Below are 19877 nucleotides of genomic sequence, written 5' to 3'. Positions count from 1 at the left end.
CTGCCTCCCTCCTCCTGTTCTCTCTCCTTTCTTTCCTTTGCCTGCTGGTACCTGGCCCTGGTGATACAACCTAGATACTACCCAGGCCTCCAGGAGCTAAGCTTTCCCGCTGTTACCCTGAGCTGACATCCCCTCTCTTCTGTACACATCCAAAGCCTTTGGAGACTCCAGCTCAAGGTCCAACCTTCAGGATCTAATGCCCGATGATCTGAGGTGGAGCTGATGTAATAATAATAGAAATAAAGTGCATAATAAATGTAATGGGATGAAATCATCCTGAAACCATCCCCCTGCCCCAGTCTAGGGAAGAACTGTCTTCCATAAAACCAATCCCTGATGCCAAAAAGGTTGGGGACCACTGGTTTAACCCAACCACAGAAGCAATTGTTCACATCTTTGGTCCCTTATTTAATGAAGCTTTGCTGAGCACCTGTCTGTGTTAGGTGTTTGCCATTCACCGAGGGCAAGGATGAGGCTCCTGCTCTCATTGAGCTTATACTGTAGTAGGGGAGAGGAGGAGAAATAAAAAGTAGATTAGCAAGCATCAGATCTCAAAGATGGTTCCAGAATCTCTACATCTAAGGGCTCAGTGGTGGAAATTTGATGGTAAAATTGTTTATAAGGCAGTGACATGTCCTTAATTTGATTTTACCTAGTAAGGTTTAATGTTAAAAAATGATAAGATGTTGCCAGGACCTGGCGAGAGGGAGGAATTAGGAGTTTTTCATGGGTTCAGAGTATTAGTTTTACAAGATTAATGTGGAGATGGAAGGTGGTGATGGTTGTACAACAATGTGAATATACTTCATGCTGCTGAAGTGTATACTTAGAAGTGGCCAAGATCAGAAGCCATGGATAAACACACGGTTCTACTGTATAGCACAGAGAACTGTATTCAATATGCTGTGATAAACCATAATGGAAATGAATATGAGAAAGAATATATATATATATCAAGTCTGAATATAAAGTCTGAATCACTTTGCTGCATGGCAGAAATTAACACAGCATTGTAAGTAAACTATAGTGCAATTAAAAAAATTTAGAAGTGGCTAAGATGGTAAACCTTATGTGAATTTTACCACAGTTAAAAATAATACTTAAAAAACAAATAAATGGATAAGAGAAAAATCTTGCAAAACATTCCACATAAGATTGAGAAAATATCAGTAGTCTGTTTCCAAAACCATTACTGGGGAAACTGATATCTCTGTATCACTTATCAGAGAGTGCTGGGCGCCTTGCAAAAATAAAGCAGGGGCATCTGCTAAAAAGAGACGCACTGACTGGTGGTCCTTGTTCAGTTCAGTTGCTCAGTCATGTCCGATTCTTTGTGACACCATGGACTGCAGTACAACAGGTTTCCCTGTCCATCACCAACTCCCAGAGCTTACTCAAACTCATGTCTATCAAATTGGTGATGCCATCCAACCATCATCCTCCGTCGTCCACTTCTCCTCCTGCCATCAATCTTTCCCAGCATCAGGGTCTTTGCCAATGAGTCAGTTCTTCACATCAGGTGGCCAAAGTATTGGAGTTTCAGCTTTAGCATCAGTCCTTTCAATGAATATTCAGGACTGATTTCCTTCAGGATTGACTGGTTGGATCTCCTTGCAGTCCAAGGAACTCTGAAGAGTTTTCTCCAACACCACAGTTCAAAAGCATTAGTTATTCAGTGCTCAACTTTCTTTATAGTCCAATTCTCACATCCATGCGTGGCTACTGGAAAAACCATAGCTTTGACTAGACAGACCTTTGTTGGCAAAGGAATGTCTCTCCTTTTTAATATGCTGCCTAGGTTGGTCATAGCTTTTCTTCCAAGGAGCAAGTGTCTTTTAATTTGATGGCTGCAGTCACCATCTGCAGTGATTTTGGAGCCCCCCCCCAAATAAAGTCTTTCACTGTTTCCATTGTTTCCCCTTCTATTTGCCATGAAATGATGGGACCAGATGCCATGATCTTCGTTTTCTGAATGTTGAGTTTTAAGCCAACCTTTTCACTCTCCTCTTTCACTTTCATCAAGAGGCTCTTTAGTTCTACTCTTTCTGCCATAAGGGTGGTGTCATCTGCATATCTAAAGTTATTGATATTTCTCCCAGCAATCTTGATTCCAGCTTGTGTTTCATCCAGCCTGGCATTTCTTATGATGTACTCTGCATATAAGTTAAATAAGCAGGGTGACAGTATACAGCCTTGACGTATTTCTTTCCCTATTTGGAACCTGTCCAGTTCTAACTGTTGCTTCTTGATCTGCATACAGATTTCTCAGGAAGCAGGTCAGGTGGTCTGGTATTCCCCTCTTTCGAAGAATTTTCCACAGTTTGTTGTGTCCCACACAGTCAAAGGCTTTGGCATAGTCAATAAAGCAGAAATAGATGTTTTTCTGGAACTCTCTTGCTTTTTTAATGATCCAACACATGTTGGCAATTTGATCTCTGGTTCCTCTGCCTTTTCTAAATCCAGCTTGAACATCTGGAAGTTCACAGTTCATGTACTGTTGAAGCCTGGCTTGGAGGATTTTGAGCATTACTTTGCTAGAGTGTGAATTGAGTGCAATTGTGCAGTAGTTTGAACATTTTTTGGCATTGCCCTTCTTTGAGATTGGAATGAAAACTGACCTTTTCCAGTCCTGTGGCCACTGCTGAGTTTTCCAAATTTGCTGGCAGATTGAGTGTAGCCCTTTCACAACATCATCTTTTAGGATTTGAAATAGCTCAACTGGAATTCCATCACCTCCACTAGCTTTGTTCGTAGTGATGCTTCCTAAGGTCCACTTGACTTCACATTTCAGGATGTCTGGCTCTAGGTGAATAATCACACCATCATGGTTATCTGGGTTATGAAGATCTCTTTTGTATAGTTCTTCTGTGTATTCTTGCCACCTCTTCTTAATAATTAGCTCTGATAGAGTGCCCAAAGAACTATGGATGGAGGTTTGTGACAATGTACAGGAGGCAGCGATCAAGACCATCCCCAAGAAAAAGAAATGCAAAAAGGCAAAATGATTGTCTGAGGAGCCCTTACAGATAGTTGAGAAAAGAAGAAAAGGGAAAGGTAAAGGAGAAAAGGAAAGATATACCCATTTGAGTGCAGAGTTCCAAAGAATAGCAAGGAGAGATAAGAAAGACTTCCTCAGTGATCAGTGCAAAGAAATAGATAGAAACAAAAAATAGGAAAGACTAGATATCTCTTCAAGAAAATTAGAGATACCAAGGGAACATTTTGTGCAAAGATGGGCACCATAAAGGATAGAAATGGTACGGATGTAACAGAAGCAGAAGATATTAATAAGAAGAGGTGGTGGTCTTGGAAACCTCTCCAAATTGGTGACAATAAGTGGACAGATACATGTCAGGGAAAAACCAGGCATGTGCTAATAACAGGAGCAGAACGGATCCCAAAAAAGTATAGCTAGTGCAAAGGCCCTAAGGGAATAATCTTGGAATTCTCCAGAAACCGAAAGAAGGGGTCTGTGTGGCTGAAGTGTGATGGGGAGGGGCATATTGGTAGGCAATGGGGCTGGAGAGGTGAGCTGTCATTCCAGAATGCAACTTTGGCCATGTGTTTTCATATTGTCTATGGCTACATGGATGCTACTAGGGCTGAGTTGAGTAACATATTGGGTTGGCCAAAAAGCTCCTTTGGGTTTTCCATGTTATGGAAAAACCTGAACAAGGAAAACCCCAGTGAACTTTTTGGCCAACCCAATGCTACTGCTACTGCTAAGTCACTTCAGTCGTGTCTGACTCGGTGTGACCCCATAGATGGTAGCCCATCAGGGTCCTCTGTCCCTGGGATTCTCCAGGTAAGAACACTGGAGTGGGTTGCCATTTCCTTCTCCAATGCATGAAAGTGAAAAGTGAAAGTCAAGTCGTTCAGTCGTGTCTGACCCTCAGCGACCCCATGGACTGCAGCCTTCCAGGCTCCTCCATCCATGGGATTTTCCAGGCAAGATTTTACTGGAGTGGGGTGCCATTTCCTTCTCTGGCCAACCCAATATAGCCTGGCAAATCAAAATTATTTGTTATATGGCCCTTTACAGAAAAAGTTTTCTGATCTCTGCTTAGAAGTTTGAAAGTGGGGGAGTGGAAGTTTAGGAAGATCACCATGGCCCCAGGTGGAGTATTTGTGGCTGACCCTCTAGCTGTCCCCTGTGTTGGCCTGAGTGTCCGGCTCTATTCTGTTCCCCATGTAGGGCTGGGCCAGAAGAAAATTCAGGCAAACAGAGGCTACAGGACTTGTTTCAGGTCCTAAGCTTGAAGGAGGAGCTTGGAATTCCCATCCCACTGACTTCATAGCCCAGCTGCCTCTGATCATAGAAACAAAATGCCTCTGTGCTCTATAATTCTTGAACAAAATGCGGTAAATCAGTGAAATGCTGGTGGCATAGAGAAAGTGTACATAAAAGGGAATTTTAAAAAATATTACTTTTGGTTAAAAAAAATTTGCCAGGAGTAGAGATGACCTCCAAACATCATTATCCCATCCTCCGATCTATGGGAAAGTAATGTGAGCACCAACAAGATAGATGATGATGAATGATGCTTGATTGATGTGGGATATATTCAGAAATCCTCATTTGTATTCTTCAAGTCAGCAGTCAGTGGTGTTGAATAACTTACATCACCAAAAGAACTGTTTTCAAATAGTCTCTCTGGCAAATTTGACACTTTCAATCCTTAAAATGTTCCAAGGAAGGAAGCTGAGATTACCAAAGTGAAGAAGAAAAAGAGAAGCTAGGTACTTGAACCAACAGAAAGATTTTTTTTTTTTGCTAGGCCTAATCCAGCAGGTAACATTTAGGATGTGATTTTCAAAAAAGTGCACTTTGGCTAGTGGCGGCGAAATCGTGAATCACAAAATAATGACATTGTGAGCTGTAAACGGTTTTAATTTATACAGGTGACATTTAAAATGCTAATCAGACCTTAGGATAATTGCTGGAAGTTTGGAAGTCTCTGCTGGGAATTTGTCCAGTTTCTACAGAAATGATTCAGAACACAACCAGATTGGTGAAGGTATTTCTGGCTTGGCCAACTTGGGTTTTGACTTCTCCAGAGTCAGGGAGTTTGAGTGGGTGTCACCAGTGGTGACACTTTGGGTAATTGTAATCAATAGATTCCAGTCTTTAAGCAGAGAGTGAGAACTCATTGCAGCAAGAGAAGATTTCAATATAGCTTTTGTGGTTTGGTCACTTTGCCAATGGCGATGAATCAGTCCTAAGAAGATAAGTCCTTTGACCAAGTCTTGTTTTGCTTGTTGATTGCAGACCATTTAAAAAACAATCACATAGTTTATTTCCCCCATATTGGCAATATATTCCATAACTTTTCAGGTCTTTTGTTTAACAATCACAGAAGTTTGAGTGCCTGCCATGTACTGGACTCTGCTCTCAAGGCCCCATGACTTGGGGATAAACAGGGTTAATGAGGTCCCTGGCCCATGGAGCTTATATGGGAAGGGAGAAATTAACACACAAAGCTGATACATGCAAACATAAGGTATTGCTAACGGCAGATCCCCGGGGAGTGTTACAATCCAAATAAAGTGGGGTTATGGGCTAAGGTGACATGTGAGTGAGATGAGAGGTAGAAGTTTAGGTAAGTTAGTAAGCGGAGCCCTCGTGGAGGAAGCTGCTGAGACCTGGGTGATCAGAGAGCTCCATCAGGGGCCATGGTGTCCCAGGTCAAGGGAATAGCAAGTGCTCCTCCTAAAAGCTGGATGTAGAGGGGTGACTAGGACTCATAAGTTTCCATAAATCCTTTCTTTAAATGTGTTTGAAGATATATCATATGATCTTATCTCAAATATCCCTGGAAATTTTTGTTATTTTTTGTCAAGGGCCTATGGTTTTCGAGCATTTCTCTTGTAGCATGGAGATCAATATTGCCATGTAGGGATCTCCCCTCTCTCAGTTATTTCTCTTCTGTTTTGTTATTTTAGTGAACTTTGGCCTCAGAGCCCTAGGATCAAGGCACACCTCTGAGATTTAATGAATGGTGTGACTGTAGGTGAGTTACTTAGCCTCTCGGAGCTTTATTTGGCTCAGAGGTGTGATGAAGACAATAATGGTACTTGTCTACCTCCATGGGGTTGTTGTAAAGCCCATAATGAAGGTAAAGCTCTAGCTCAGGGCTTGGCATATAATACTTGCTCAAAAAGCATTGTAGTAGACACATGTACTTAATTTCTCAGTTTTCAAGGTGCTTTCTCATTGTTACAGTACGCCTGAAATGTGGTGAGATACATCGATGTGCAGAGTCGATATTAGAGTCAGAGAGATGGGAATGGAAAGAAACTGTGCTAGTTGTCCAGGACTCAGAGACTGCAGATCTTATATGTACGTTAAGCTCTTAACAGCTGAACCAGGCAGTTATCCTACCTACGGAAAAAAGTCCTCTAAGGTTAGAGGGTGATCTGTGCAGAAACAGACTTAAAGGATTACCAGTTCTCCTGGTTTATCTGAACTAAGGGTATTTCTGGGATTTAGCTATTCGAGCATGAAGATTGGGGCAGTCCCAGGCAAACTGGGCTGGTTGGTCACCCTGGACTTCCTTGGATGCCACTGAAAAGCCAGATGCAAAAAAAGAACGTGTTTTCAGAGATCTGAAGCTCTTGTTCTCTCTCGAGCTGAGGTTTGGCTTAAGGACCAGGACTGTGTGATGCTTGAAAAGAAGCACATAGGTTGGTTGAAAAGGAACTTCTCGATTGTGATATAAGCCAGAGAGTAAGAGGGTACTTACTGCCTTATACAATATCGTGGCCACCAGCCACATGCAGCTATTGCTTGGAACGTGACAGGTTGTAATTACAAACTATACCCTGGATTTCTAAGATGTATTAATAATACCAAAAAGGGCTTCCCAGGTGGCTCAGTGGTAAAGAATCCACCTGCCAATGCAGAAGACCCCGGTTTGATCCCTGGGTTGGGAAGATCCCCTGGAGGAGAGCATGGCAACCCACTCCAGTATTCTTGCCTGGAGAACCCCATGGACAGAGGAGTCTGGCAGGCTATCATTTTCATAGGGTGGCAAAGAGACAGACACAACTTAGTGACTGAGCATGAATATGAAAACCAAACAAGAAGGAGTTTAATATATCACTGAAACTGAAGTCTCTCAGTCGTGTCCGCCTCTTTGCGATCCCATGCACTGTAGCCTACCAGGCTCCTTAGTCCATGGAATTTTCCAGGCAAGAGTACTGGAGTGGGCTGCCATTTCCTTCTCCAGGGGATCTTCCCATTAATAGTTTTTATATTGATTACTTGATAAAACGATAATATTTGGGATATGTTAGCTTAAATACTACAGCTTATTCAATTTCCAAAAAAGGCAGTAGCATAGCAAGATTTTTTTCTTTTCTCCACCGATAGCCGAAAAATCACTGATGCTTGCATGGATTGGTTTCTGTGGGGAACCATGAGACCAGGGAAAAACAGGACCCAGGAGAGTCTGAGATCCTGAGATCCCAGGAACTCCTGCAGATCCTCTGTGAAGCCATCTTGAGATCAGCAAGTTCTGCATCGGAGCTCTGACTCCTCAAAGCTGGACCGTGGACCGGTTGTATTGGTCTCACATGGACGCCTATCGGAGCCATAGACCCACCTGGTGAAGACCCGCCCTTCACAGCAAGGCTGCTGAAGCAGTTGAACGGGATCCCCAGGAGAGCTGAATGCACCGACGCTGTTGAGACCCTGTGGTCCAGGCTGAAATCAGTGGTTCTTACACTTCAATGGGCCTCAGAATCTCCTGAGGGGACCAATCAGGACTCAGGTCCTCCTTTTCCTATTCAGCAAGCAGAGGTCTCTGGATGCTTCCTGGGCCCGCCAGGTGATTCTGATACACACCTTGGGCTGAAGGCTGCTGGCTTAATTACTAGATATTTGCATCAGGTGGAGGCAGACTCTACTAGTCTGAAAGTTGTGACGGCGAGACAGGCGTGAAGCTAGAATGTAGATGTAGGTTTTTTGGCCAGTGACCTGAGCTACTGAGTTGCGACAATAGCTGACCCTACCTGCAGCAGAGAGGTCCCTGTGGTGTCAGCCAGGACTTGTGAGCCTGTCCCACCTGAAGGTCCACGTCTCTGAGAGTCATCCTTCATGGAGTGGGGTGAGTTTGCCTCTGGAGGGCTTTACTGGGAGGGGGAGGATTTGGGAGATGGAAAGGCCTGGCTTTGTGCTACTTTCTTCACCCTCCTCTGAGTTCTGGGTTGATGGACCTCGAAATCGGGCAGAATCGAAATGCTCTGGGGTATCAGGGTGGGAGGGCACAGATAACGAAAGGGTTAAATGTGGTATCGTAGGATTGGCACTGGTGGGACAGCCTTTGGAGCTGTGGCCTTTGGGTTTCACCTCTGGGCCCATCTCTGGTTTGCCCTGAAGCTGTGATGTGCGGTCTCAGGCATGCTCAGGCTTGCAAACCCCTGGCACTGTCTTCACTTAAGAGTTGGCTTTCTGTCTAGGCTTTTTCCAGCCTGGAAGACTGGAGGAGTAACTCCTCAAGACAGCTCTCAAACAGTGAGAAGAGAGCCCGTGGGTAGATGCTTTAGACTCTGGTTCTTTAGGGGACACTTTTGGGGTATTCAGGTCCTGGGGGAGTTGAGATTCCATTGCCTCTAGCAACCTCAATAGCACACCCTTACATTCGTGTCTCTTGCCTATTTTCCTAGCTTCATCCCCTCCCACCCTCCTGCCAACTTCCTTGGTTCATCTTCCAAATAAATCAACTGCCAATCAATCCCTGTCTCAGGCTCTGAGGGGCCCAGATCAAGACAGGAGCACACCCTGGCCCCTTTGCCTCTTTCCCCAGGCCTCTCTCACTGGTATCCCTGGACCTCCCCTCACCATTCCTTTTGGAACCAGCATCATGGGTTTCTAACCTGGCTTACAAGCTTTCCAAGTCCCTTTGTGGTATATTTCTATTTCTTGTCCGTTTGTTCAGAGTGTGACCTGCACTGTAGAGACAGGCCAGTGTGCAAGGGAGGAAGACGCTGTTATCTATTATTGGTCAAAAATGCTGACTGATGGAAGTGAGAATGTTTCCCCCACTTCTCATAGAGTGACCTCTGACCTTGCTGAACCTCCCTGAGAGGCTAAGACGCGGCACACCAACCCTCCTGCCCTCTCTCCTTCTCTGTGATGCAGTCTGGCAATTCCCCCATCTTCTCTAGCCCCCTTCCCTGTTTTCTCACATAAGTCATGTCCCCTCGTAGAAATCTTGGTGCTTCTTCCCATCTTGGTGCTGCCTTTCTGAGGACCTGGACTAACACATGGAGAATTATGTCCCTGTACCCTGTCCTTTTTCATCCTCCTGGTTTTTTTTGCCTTTTGGATTTTTTTTTTTTAAATAAAAAAGTGACCTGGCTCTTTCATCCATTGTCTTGGTTGCCACTTTCTGTTACTTCTTCGCTCTACTTTGACCGCCTCATCAGTATGTCCCATGACTTTGGATAATGGAGTTCCTGGTGCATTTGTTCTGGCTATAATCTCTATGCAGCTGGTGTGGGGAATGAAATCCCGTGTACAGGGTCTGTATTGAAGGTCCATCTCTCCAGCTTGGGGGGCTGTCTCCTAGGGCTTGCAGTGTGTGCATTTGTGTTGAAAGGCAATCACGAAATAGGGGGTTCTGGTTTTCTCTGTTTTGATTAGGATACACAGGGAACTAATACTATTTAAATACATGGCATAAGTGATACACTGCCCTGGGTGAGGTGGTTCACCCATTTGTTTTCATTTAATGAAAATGAGCCACCATGTGATGTAGGAAGTATTATTCCCGTTTCATAGACAGGAAGACTGAGGCTTCACAATGTTTGATGACTCGTTCAAGAGCATGATTTGAGTGATTGTGTTTTAACCGAGGAGCTCTTAGTACTTAACAGATCATTCTTAGGTGGAAATTGTTCCATGGCTCACGGGTGTTATGGGAACAGAATGTTCCAGTGAATAAATGTAGAAATTGAGGAAGGGGTAGCCACAACTCGGACACATTCAAGGTCAGGATTGGCTGGGGCATCAAAAAGATCTGGTGTTGGAGCACAAATTGTGTTTTCGTTGTGTTCCTGCCTGGTTTTTAAATACAAAAGCCCTGAGGTGAGTTGAAAGATGAAGGTCTCATCTAGCTTAAAAAAAAAAAAAAAGGCTGTATGTGTCTGGCTGATCGGAGCCAATTCTCTGTTCTCTGCACACTGGGGTTTTTAAAATGCACGATCAACCCTGTTGGCCCAGCACTGATGTTTTATTCAGTTTCATGTGGTTCTTCTGAGGCCCGCTCTATCATTAGGGGCTGTTTGCAAAGACGCCTTGTGAGAAATGATGCAATACCCAGAAAAAGGACCCTGAGTTGCTTTTTTTAATCTGCTGTAAGCAACCTCATTTGTACAGATTTGATTCCTAATGATCCTGTCCTCACTTTCATCTGCTTCCTGAGCCTGGGTCAGATAGGCAGTGAGGAAGCAATCAGATGGGAGATGCTTCATTTGTTGTGAGCTTCAGCCTTCTTCAGCTGGGTCAGCGTGGGCAGGTGGAAACCAGGGCTGTTTCCTTCATTCATGGACCTTCTAGGTCTGACACTTGGGATTTCTTGTAGAAGATGGTCCTAAAAAGAATCAGAAGAAAGGGCTGCAGGTGTGGGAGGGAGGGCAAGGTTCCCTGTGGCTTAGCATGCCATGGGAGGTCCCCAGAATACGCTGCATCTGGGAGTGGTGGTTGATAGAAAAATGGAGAAGTGCTAAGTTCCAATTCTCTTTGGTTGGGTGAAGTATGGGGATGTATCTGTGAGTAGAGAAGGAAGTCTGTTTTTAGTGAAGAGACATTCTCAATTGTCTTAAGAAATTATTGTTGATCATCTATCTACCCCATCATTTGTCGTGTATTTATTTCTTTATTCAGACGTGTAATGAGCATCCCTGGGCTGTGTGCTGGCGATATAGCAGAGAAGCAGACAGGCACAGCCCTGTCTTATGGGCTCTACAGTCCAATAGATTGATGGGTTTGTGAACTGTGTCTTTGCAAGACACACAGATAAGGGTAAATAAACTCCATCTGGAGCTTGTTCTATATAGGGTAGCTTTGAAATTTAATAAGAATGCCAAGTCATCTTGAGATTATTTGCATTTAATTTGAACACATTTTAAAATTTAAATGAGGGTATGGGGGATATCCCCTCTCCAGCCACAGTAACTGGCCTAAAGGAAAGGACTTTGGTCTGGGTTGAAGCAATCCTAATTCTCCACTAGGTTTTTTTCCTACTGAATTCAAGAGAGGGAGACTCTTTCCTTGCTGGTAAACGATATAAGACCGACTACAGATCTATGTTTCTTGCTGTAGGAAGAGTGAATTCTGAGAGCTCAAAGCTGACAAATGGAGACAGACAGAAGGAGGTGATCATAGCCACGGAGGGGGCAGTGCAGAGTGGGGGTACATGGTGGGGAGTTGACATGAGCAGGAAAGGAGGAGCCTAGGAGAAGAGGAGGGAGATATGGGAGAAGAATAGAAGGGGGCGAGGGAGATGGGCTGGGGAGACAGACAGATGTGGGGTGACAGACAGATGTGGGGTGACAGACAGATGGAGGGTGTAGGTGGAGATGCAGGTATGGGAGGGAGGTGCGATTCGAGTGATTGTGTTTCAGCCAAGGAGCTCATAGTACTTAACAGATCATTCTTAGGTGGAGATTGTTCCGTGGCTTGCAGGTGTTATGGGAATAGAATGTTCAATGAATAAATGTGGAAATTGAGGAAGGGGCAGCCACGACTCTGACACATCCAAGGTCAGAGGAGGGATGGGGGCAGGGACAGAGAGAGGGACACATGAGGGAAGGGAGAGAGAGAATCTAATGGGCCGGGGTACAGAGTGGGAGGGAGAGACATAGGGACAGAAAGAGGGAAGGGGAGAGACAGAGAAGGGCAGAGGGAGAGGTTACAGGGAGGCAAAGTTAGAGGGAACCAGGAAGGGGAGGAGACACACACCAATGCAGGGACATGTACACACACACACACACCCACAACACACACCCACAGCACACACACACACACCCATCCACCCACCCACCCACCCAGACAGAGAGGCAGACGAAGCGAGTGGGGATCCAGACCCGGAAGTCAGCCCTCCAGGCGCTCAGAGCAGGGAGTGGGGGTGGTGGAGGCTGGGGAGGGTTGGAAACACCTCCTAGAGAACTGCGTCTTGAGCAGGAGTTTGCCATGTTCTAGCCTCCCAAGTGAAGACAGGTTGCCCCAACGTGGGAAGGTCAGGACTCCCGGTGCCTCCCCATAGCTCCCCGAGGTGCACACCCTGTCTCCCAGAGGAGAAGGGGCAGCTGGACCAGGCTGGGTGGGGGCAGCTGAAGCCAGGTAGACTTGATCCTAAGAGACTTGGCCAGCCAAGTGCTAGCATTTCCGGGTCTAGGTGCTAGGCATCCCCCACACCCTGCAGAGCCCAGGGTCTGAATAAAGGCTAACTGGTCCTCATACCTCTGGCTCACAGTTCCTTTTTCCCACAGGATAACTGAAGACTGCGTTTTCAACCCAAACACCAGGAGGAGAAAGGGGTGACAAAGAATGAGATGATTGGATAACATCACTGACTCAGTGGACATAAGTTTGAGCAAACGCAGGTAGATGGTGAAGGACAGGGAAGCCTGGTGTGCTGCCGTCCATGGGGTTGCAAAGAGTCAGACACCACTGAGTGACTGAACAGTAACAACACCCCCCTTGAGTGAACCCACTGTCAACATGCAGCTGCTAAAAAAGAGAACACCCAAACCACTTCCCCTGCCTCCAAGTCCCAAATCCAAGCAGGTTTGTTGTCACTGTCTGGGCTACACAGTGATTTTCTAGTTTTCTTTTCTTTGCATTATTTTTTTTTCTTTTTTAAAATTTGTGGAATAACTCACAGTTCTTGAAATATGAGGTACAGATTGCATGTCTAATTTATTCAACTCAGCTAGAGACACTTGAGATAATTACAGTGGGGAATTCCATTTCCTGAGAAAACCTAGATGCTAAGAGGGTGATTCTGCCAGTTCTCTGTGGGACTCTGTGCCCTGTGGATGGGTGGGTGGGAAGATCACGTCATGTACCTGGTGGGATGATTTTAGCGGCTCAAGAGTCTGAGCGCTCTCAGTACTTCCAGAGACATGAGCTAGATGCTATAACATGTTTTCATTTACAAAACATCTAACATATTCAGTTATATAAGGTTATTTTCATGCTTAACATTACATTTATCATCTACATTGCTGAGTTTCTAATATACAAATGTCTACTATATCTTGGATCTCGGTCACAGAGTGGAATAATGTTAAAAAATCATTTTAGTTTATTATTGTTTCTTTGCAACCTTTTGTGAAGGTCACGTATATACAGGAAAGGGCACACATCATCAATATGCAGCTCAATACAATTTTTCACTGTTTGGTTCTCAAGTGTTGCTGACCCCCGACCCCCAGATCAAGAAACAATATTGCAGGGAGCACTCCAAAAGAACCCAGGGGTCCCCAGCTCTTCCTGGACAGCCTCCTAGAGTGATCAGGTCCTGACTTCTAGCACTGTAGATTCATATTGACTTGGTCAGTAATATACTTGCAAGATGTCCATTATTTTTTGCTTGTGATTTATTTTATTTTTTAAAAAATTATTTTTAATTGGAGGATAATTACTTTACAATATTGTGTTGGTTTCTGCCATACATTAACATGGATCAGCCTTAGGTATACATATGTTCCCTCCCTCTTAAACCTCCCTCCCACCTCCCACCCCATCCCACCCCACTGGGTTGTCACGGAGTACCAAGACTTCCATTTTTTTTTTTAAAAGATGTATTTATGTTGATTGTAGCTGTGGCTTATTTATTTTCTTCACTATCTGATAGTCCCTGTGATGAGAGCAGCAGTATTTATTTATGTAAACCACCACGAATGACCATTTGGGTCTTTTTTACTGATCTTAAGAAGTGCTGCTATGAGCGTTCTTATTCACAGCAGACATCATTTTGTACATTAAATCTCACCATTACTGTATTAGTCCGAGTTGTCCGGAGAATCAGAAGGATATGTGTGGTATGGCTGAGTCCCTTCGCTGTCCACCTGAAGCTATCACAACATTGTTAATAGGTTATACTCTAATACAAAATAAAAAGTTAAAAAAATTCCAATAGAAAAGTGATTCTGTGCTATGTTGTGCTTAGTTGCTCAGTTGTGTCTGACACTTTGTGACCTCATGGACTGCAGCCCGCCAGGCTCCTCTGTCCATGGTAATTCTCCAGGCAAGAATACTGGAGCGGGTTGGGTTGTCATGCCCTCTTCCAGGGGATCGTCCCAACCCAGGGATTGAACCCAGGTCCTCTGAATTGCAGGTGGATTCTTTACCATCTGAGTCACCAGGGAAGCCCCAAAGTGCTTCTATGTAATACTAATTGTAAGCTTATAATCAGTAAAGTTGGCCTCTCTTGAAATTTTGGGGAAAAAAAAGGCATGTGTGTATTTCTTTTGAAGAATTGGCTTCTGTGCTTGTGGAGGCTGGCAAATCCAAAATCTGCAGGGGAGTTCAGCAGGCTGGAGACCAGTGGAAGAGTTGTGGGTTTGAATCCAAAAATGGTCTGATGGTAGAGTTTATTTTTCCTTTGGAAAGATCAGTGTTTTCCTAAGGCTTTCAACTGATTGGACAAGGCCCACCCCTATTATGGAGAGAAATCTACTTTGACTCCAAGTTGGTTGATTTAAATGGTAATCAAAACCTTTATAGAAGCATCTGGAATAACACTTGATCAAATATCCGGGCACTGTGGTCTAACCAGGTTGACACATAGTCTATACTATGATAGCTGCTTACTGAGCATCTGCTGTGTGACCTCACCTTTGCTGGGGCTGGGGTGGGTAAAAGGTGGTGGAGGAGCCCTAAATTATGAATTAGGAATAGAAAAATTTGAGGTAGAGTGAAGCCAACAGACCGAGAGATGATTGCCACTGAAAAAATAGTTTATTACTGATCTTACCCCTAAGAGGAAGGGCCTGTCCTGCCATGGAGTGTGTGTGGGGAACACAGGGAAGCACCAGGGTCAGTTGAGACAGAAGGAAAGGAAGGAACTATTGTGAAAACTTTGACACTTTGACTGTGGTTTCTGGGAAAACGAACAGGTGAGGCAGGGTAGGCAGGCTTAGAGGTGGCCCATTTAAATAATTTTCAGGGGCTCTGGGGCATCAGGGCTGTCTTCTGTTCCCTGGTACCTGAGCCTGGGGTGATCAGAGAAGTTGGCTAGTGTCCTGAAGTGAGAGAGTCCCACGTGCTCTCATGGTGGTTGGGGGTATGGGTTCTAACCTGGTTAGTTTGGCTGAGTTGGCATTCTTCACCTGTATATTTTTCTCCCTCCTAGGGTTGTTCAAAATATTTTATTCCTGCCTTTGTACCCTCAAAGAGTTACTAGAAGGTAAAGACTTTATATAAGTGAACATATTTTGTAACCAGTGAAGAGTTAGAGAGATAGAAGGTAAAATTTTTATGAAGTTATATTACAAGAATGCTACTCTGATTCAGCCTTGAAATATATAAATTCAATTTAGAGAACTTTAGAACCAGGAGAGATGTCTGGAGATCACTTGGGTCCTGTCTCTGTTCTCAAACAGGTAAAGTCCAAGACTTATTTTCTCCTGGAAGTCAGCCAGAGTCTCCCTCAGTAGCCTCGTATATTACCACACTGATGAGAAAAAGATCAATGGATGTTTATTTCACAGTGACTTTGCTTATTAAGTTACTTCTTCAGTGTACCCAGGAGAACCCTGGGGATCTGAGTGTTATTAACGAAGCCTCTGGATGTTCCTAATTTATCCACAAGATGTGGTTTGAGATCTGGCTCATTATATGTTACTGATGACCCTGGCTGGTGGTGGTGGTGTTGTTCAGTTGCTCAGTCATGTCCAACTCTGCAGCAAGCCAGGCTTCCCTGTCCTTCATCATTTCCCCTAGTCCACTCAAACTCATGTCCATCGAATTGGTGATGCCATCCAACCATCTCATCCTCTGTCATCCCCTTCTCCTCCTGCCTTCAATCTTTCCCAGCATCAGGGTCTCTTCTAATGAGTAAGTTCTTCACATCAGGTGGCCAAAGTATTGCAGTTTCAGCTTCAGGATCAATCCTTCCAATGAATATTCAGGTTGATTTCCTTTAGGATTTACTGGTTTGATCTCCTTAAAGTACAAGGGACTCTCAAGAGTCTACTCCAGCACCACAATTTGAAGGCATAAATTCTGGCTGGTGTGGTCAGTAGTAATCTCCCCAAATTCAGAGTTCTTGGCCTTTAAAAGTGGTGGAAAAGAGACCTAAGCTAAAGCTAGGGCCCCAAGTTCTAATAGTACTTAACTGCAAACTAGCCTGTTGATCTTGGATAATGACTTGATCATTTGGAACATCATTTTTCCTATGTGTGAACCCACAGGAAGGGGCTACGTGACTTCTGAGTCCCTTTCAGCAAGGACAGGAGACATTAGATCATGGGGGATTTGAATGGCTATGTCATTTTGATAGGATGGCAAAGTAGTAATAATCTGCTGGGCAGCTGGTTGTCTTTGATGTTTGGTGGTTAATAAAATGGAAAGATTTACATGAATAGCTGAGTGCATCTTTCACTCTGGTGCCAGCTAGCTGCTGACTCCTGTTCCTTGGTTAGCCCTTGGTTACTATAAATTAAACTTAACTGCTTTTTTCCCTGGGAATGATGCTCTGTAAATCAGCACTGAAAGAGAGTGGCTCTGTCAAGTGGGTTTTTCATGGGACACTCTAACCATTGGAAAGACAGTGCATTGTCTGGCCTACTAGTTTCTGTCTTGGCAACTGTTTTCTTAATAATCCAAAGCTGTCAAGGAGGCATAGCTCATGTGACTTGGGTTCTTGGCTGCCTCTTCTGGCTTGTAGGGTCAGGCTCATCCTGTTGGTCTTTTTTCCCTCTGAACCCTCCATTCTGTATGTGGCAGGATTAAGTTAGCTGACATATTTCCAGAAAATAAGATCATTAAACACCCCTCCCCCATTTTTTTTTAAGTAAGAGGATAATTTTATCAAAAATTAAACTGTCTATGAGTGCTAGTGTTTGTAATGTCATCCATATGGCTCTCCAGTATGGGCTGGCCCAGCAGCCATGAATTGATGGTAATTCTCAGTGTTACTGAGATGGTACTGGTCAGGCATGTCCCTACGCTTGCAAATAATCAATGTTTTTGTTTTAATTATCTAGTTAGAACTATGGAAGCCATCTCAGGGCACCTTGAATACTCACATTAGAAAAATAGAATGACCCTCCTGTGCTCTCCGTAGCTGGTTGGCTAATCTTGAGAAGTTACAGGCGTGCAAAGAGTTTTCTCATTAAAACTAGAGTTGGTGCTGATAATTCCATACATTCTCAGCTCCTCCCTCACCAACACATCAGTGCTGAGCTCCAGAGAGACCAATGACTCTTGAACTTGGCCAGAAACTACTGCTGCTGCTGCTAAGTCACTTCAGTCGTGTCCGACTCTTAGAAACCCCATGGACCGCAGCCTACCAGGCTCCTCCATCCGTGGGATTTTCCAGGTAAGAGTACTGGAGTGGGGTGCCATTGCCTTCTCTGGAAACTTCTGCATTTACTCACAAGTAGAAAAGAAAGGTGAAGTTATCTCCACTTGGCTTTTCAGCTCACAAAGACTCAGCATGTAATTGCAGTGGCCTGTGAGGTGCAGCAATGAGGTCATTTTAATGGGAACAAGACACCCCTCCTACAATAATAAGGGTGACAGACTTAATCACTGCTCTGTGGGGAAAATGATCAGGATTAGGCAGTTCATTACCGAAATGGAGACTTGTTGAGAAAACCCTCAAAACAGAAAGTGAAGTGCTGTTGATTATGTACCTGCTGCTTCTGAGGAATAGCCTCTCCTCAGGGTGCTGCTGCCCCGCTGAAGGCCACATAATATCAGAAAATGTGCTCTCAAAGAATTCTGTTATAAGGCATCTCCTGAATGGCCAGGAGGCTGGACGTTCCTGTCCACCAAGAATGCTACAGGCTGAGACCTGAGGTGAGCACTACTAACTGAATGTATAGCTGTGGGATGGGAACTGGGTACCCTTCCACAGTGTTTTGTCTTTGTGATGTGGAATCTGAGTTGTTGAGGTCATTTAAAATAGTAGGAGGCAACATGTCCTATTTGGAGGAAAAGATAAACCACACTGGTTGGAAAGAGCCTTCCTAGCTTTTAGCCTAGGTGACATAATTGTGTTTGCTGATGACATAATTTGCATGTTGAGGATGGAGCTGACATAATCTGTGCTTCACACGTCTACTCTTGGTGCCAACTTCTACATACAGAACACCTGTGCACACCTATGACTCTACCTGGAGGGGATGTTGTTGAGAGTGTCTGCTTAGTCTGTGTGTGGTGAGGCAGGGGGCAAGCCAGCAGCGCTGAAGGGGTGGTCTGGAAGCCATCTTCAGTGCATGATTGAGAGTAGGTGAATCAGTGCCCAGCAGCCCTGTTTGTTGTTTGGGAAAGTCTGAGGCATGTTCTTTCCTGACTCCCAGAGCTGGCCATGAACTTGAGTTCCAGTTGTCCACAGCAGTAACTGGCTCCCAAGAGCACCTTGAGCTTCTTCCTTTTCATTCCTGCTTCTCTTCTCTACTCCATCACCAATGGTTCCCAAGTGAATGAATTCATCTGAGTCCTTGCCTTAGGCCTGCTTCGGGGGAAAGCGTTGTGTTACTCAGTCGTGTCTGACTCTGCCACCCCGTGGACTGTAGCCTGCCAGGCTCCTCTGTCCACGGGATTTCCCAGGCAAGAATACTGGAGTGGGTTGCCATTCTATTCTCCAGGGATCTTCCCGACCCCGGGATTGAACCTGGGTCTCCTGGATTGCAGGCAGATTCTTTACCATCTGAGCCACCAAGAAGACTTCTGGGGAAACGCAGGCTAATTGAAGGGGTGATGTTGCCATTAACAGGACAGGTTAATATTCCCGGGAGATAGTGCAACTGTTTGCATGCAAGACTCTGTTACCTCAGGGGATGATTACTCAGTGTGATACAGCATATTCCAGTTTATTTCAGGGGATAGTTGACATCATAGAGACTGCCTTTCTCTGGCTCTTAGGAAAGTGAAGTGATCGTGGACTTAAGCGACCGTGTGTTATGCTGCAAAAACAAGGTAACCACATTATAGTTTAATGCTAGCTACGTAGTTCTCCTTGGTGACGTTCTTCTAAGAGTGACACAAGACTTTGGTCTTTTTCCATCTGGGGGACGCTGAAATAGGAGGCAGTGGACAAAGTGAGGTGGAGGTACCAGCAGGCAGAGTTCCACTGAGCAAGGGGCTGAGGTTGGAGGAGTAGGTGGGGATGAGAAAATCCTAGAAGAAACATACAATAGACCCATCCATCTACAGGAAAGATTTGTGTTAAATCTATGTGCAAAAAAATAAAAGAGACCTCATATTAATGATCAGAATAAATGCCCAATTTGGTTTCTAAAATGCGATATCCACTTTGTTAGGTTGCCCTAAGTCAGTAACTATTATAAAAAATCTATCCAAGAATAGGCCAGCTAGTGTGGGAGTCAGTCAGTCCCTCTACTGGTACCAGGCTCACTGCAGCAGAAGGCAAACCCGACAGTTGTCACTCTGCATCTTGTCATTTGAAAAGACGAACGGTGATGAGACTGTTTTGTTTGTTTTATTTGGCTAATTGCAAGGTTCGCAGAATGTGGATCCAGGCAAACCTGGAGCTTTGAGGTAAACTGAATGGGTTTTTATGTGATGGTTGAGCCTAGGTTCTTTTATCAGGGGACACAAGAGTAAAAGGAATGCAGAATGCAGGTTTTTTACCATCTGGGCCACCAGGGAAGCCTCTTGAAGCACATAACCACAG

The 19877-nt window shown here is 44.6% G+C and overlaps 1 protein-coding gene across 43 annotated transcripts in view; it reads left to right on the top strand.

The window, feature by feature from the left end:
• The first annotated feature begins 7367 nt into the window (after positions 1–7367).
• LOC123330947 overlaps positions 7368–19877 on the top strand; it is a 419147-nt gene continuing 406637 nt past the window's right edge. For 5 of the 43 annotated variants that reach the window (XR_006547271.2, XR_006547257.1, XR_006547249.1 and 2 more), the window contains exons 1-2: positions 7391–8108; positions 12496–12793. Coding sequence is in view for 5 of the 43 variants with exons in the window: in XM_044933631.1 (XP_044789566.1) it covers positions 12728–12793 (66 nt within the window). In the remaining 38 variants the exon portion in view is untranslated. Of the gene's footprint in view, positions 8109–9823; positions 10091–12495; positions 12794–17389; positions 17552–19877 lie in introns of those variants that run through there. The other 38 variants (XR_006547252.1, XR_006547251.1, XR_006547253.1 and 35 more) reach the window with 20 other exon arrangements.

This window comes from Bubalus bubalis, chromosome 21 (genome assembly GCF_019923935.1).
Source record: "Bubalus bubalis isolate 160015118507 breed Murrah chromosome 21, NDDB_SH_1, whole genome shotgun sequence".
Lineage (NCBI taxonomy): Eukaryota > Metazoa > Chordata > Mammalia > Artiodactyla > Bovidae > Bubalus > Bubalus bubalis.
This window is presented reverse-complemented; position numbering and strand designations above follow the sequence as displayed.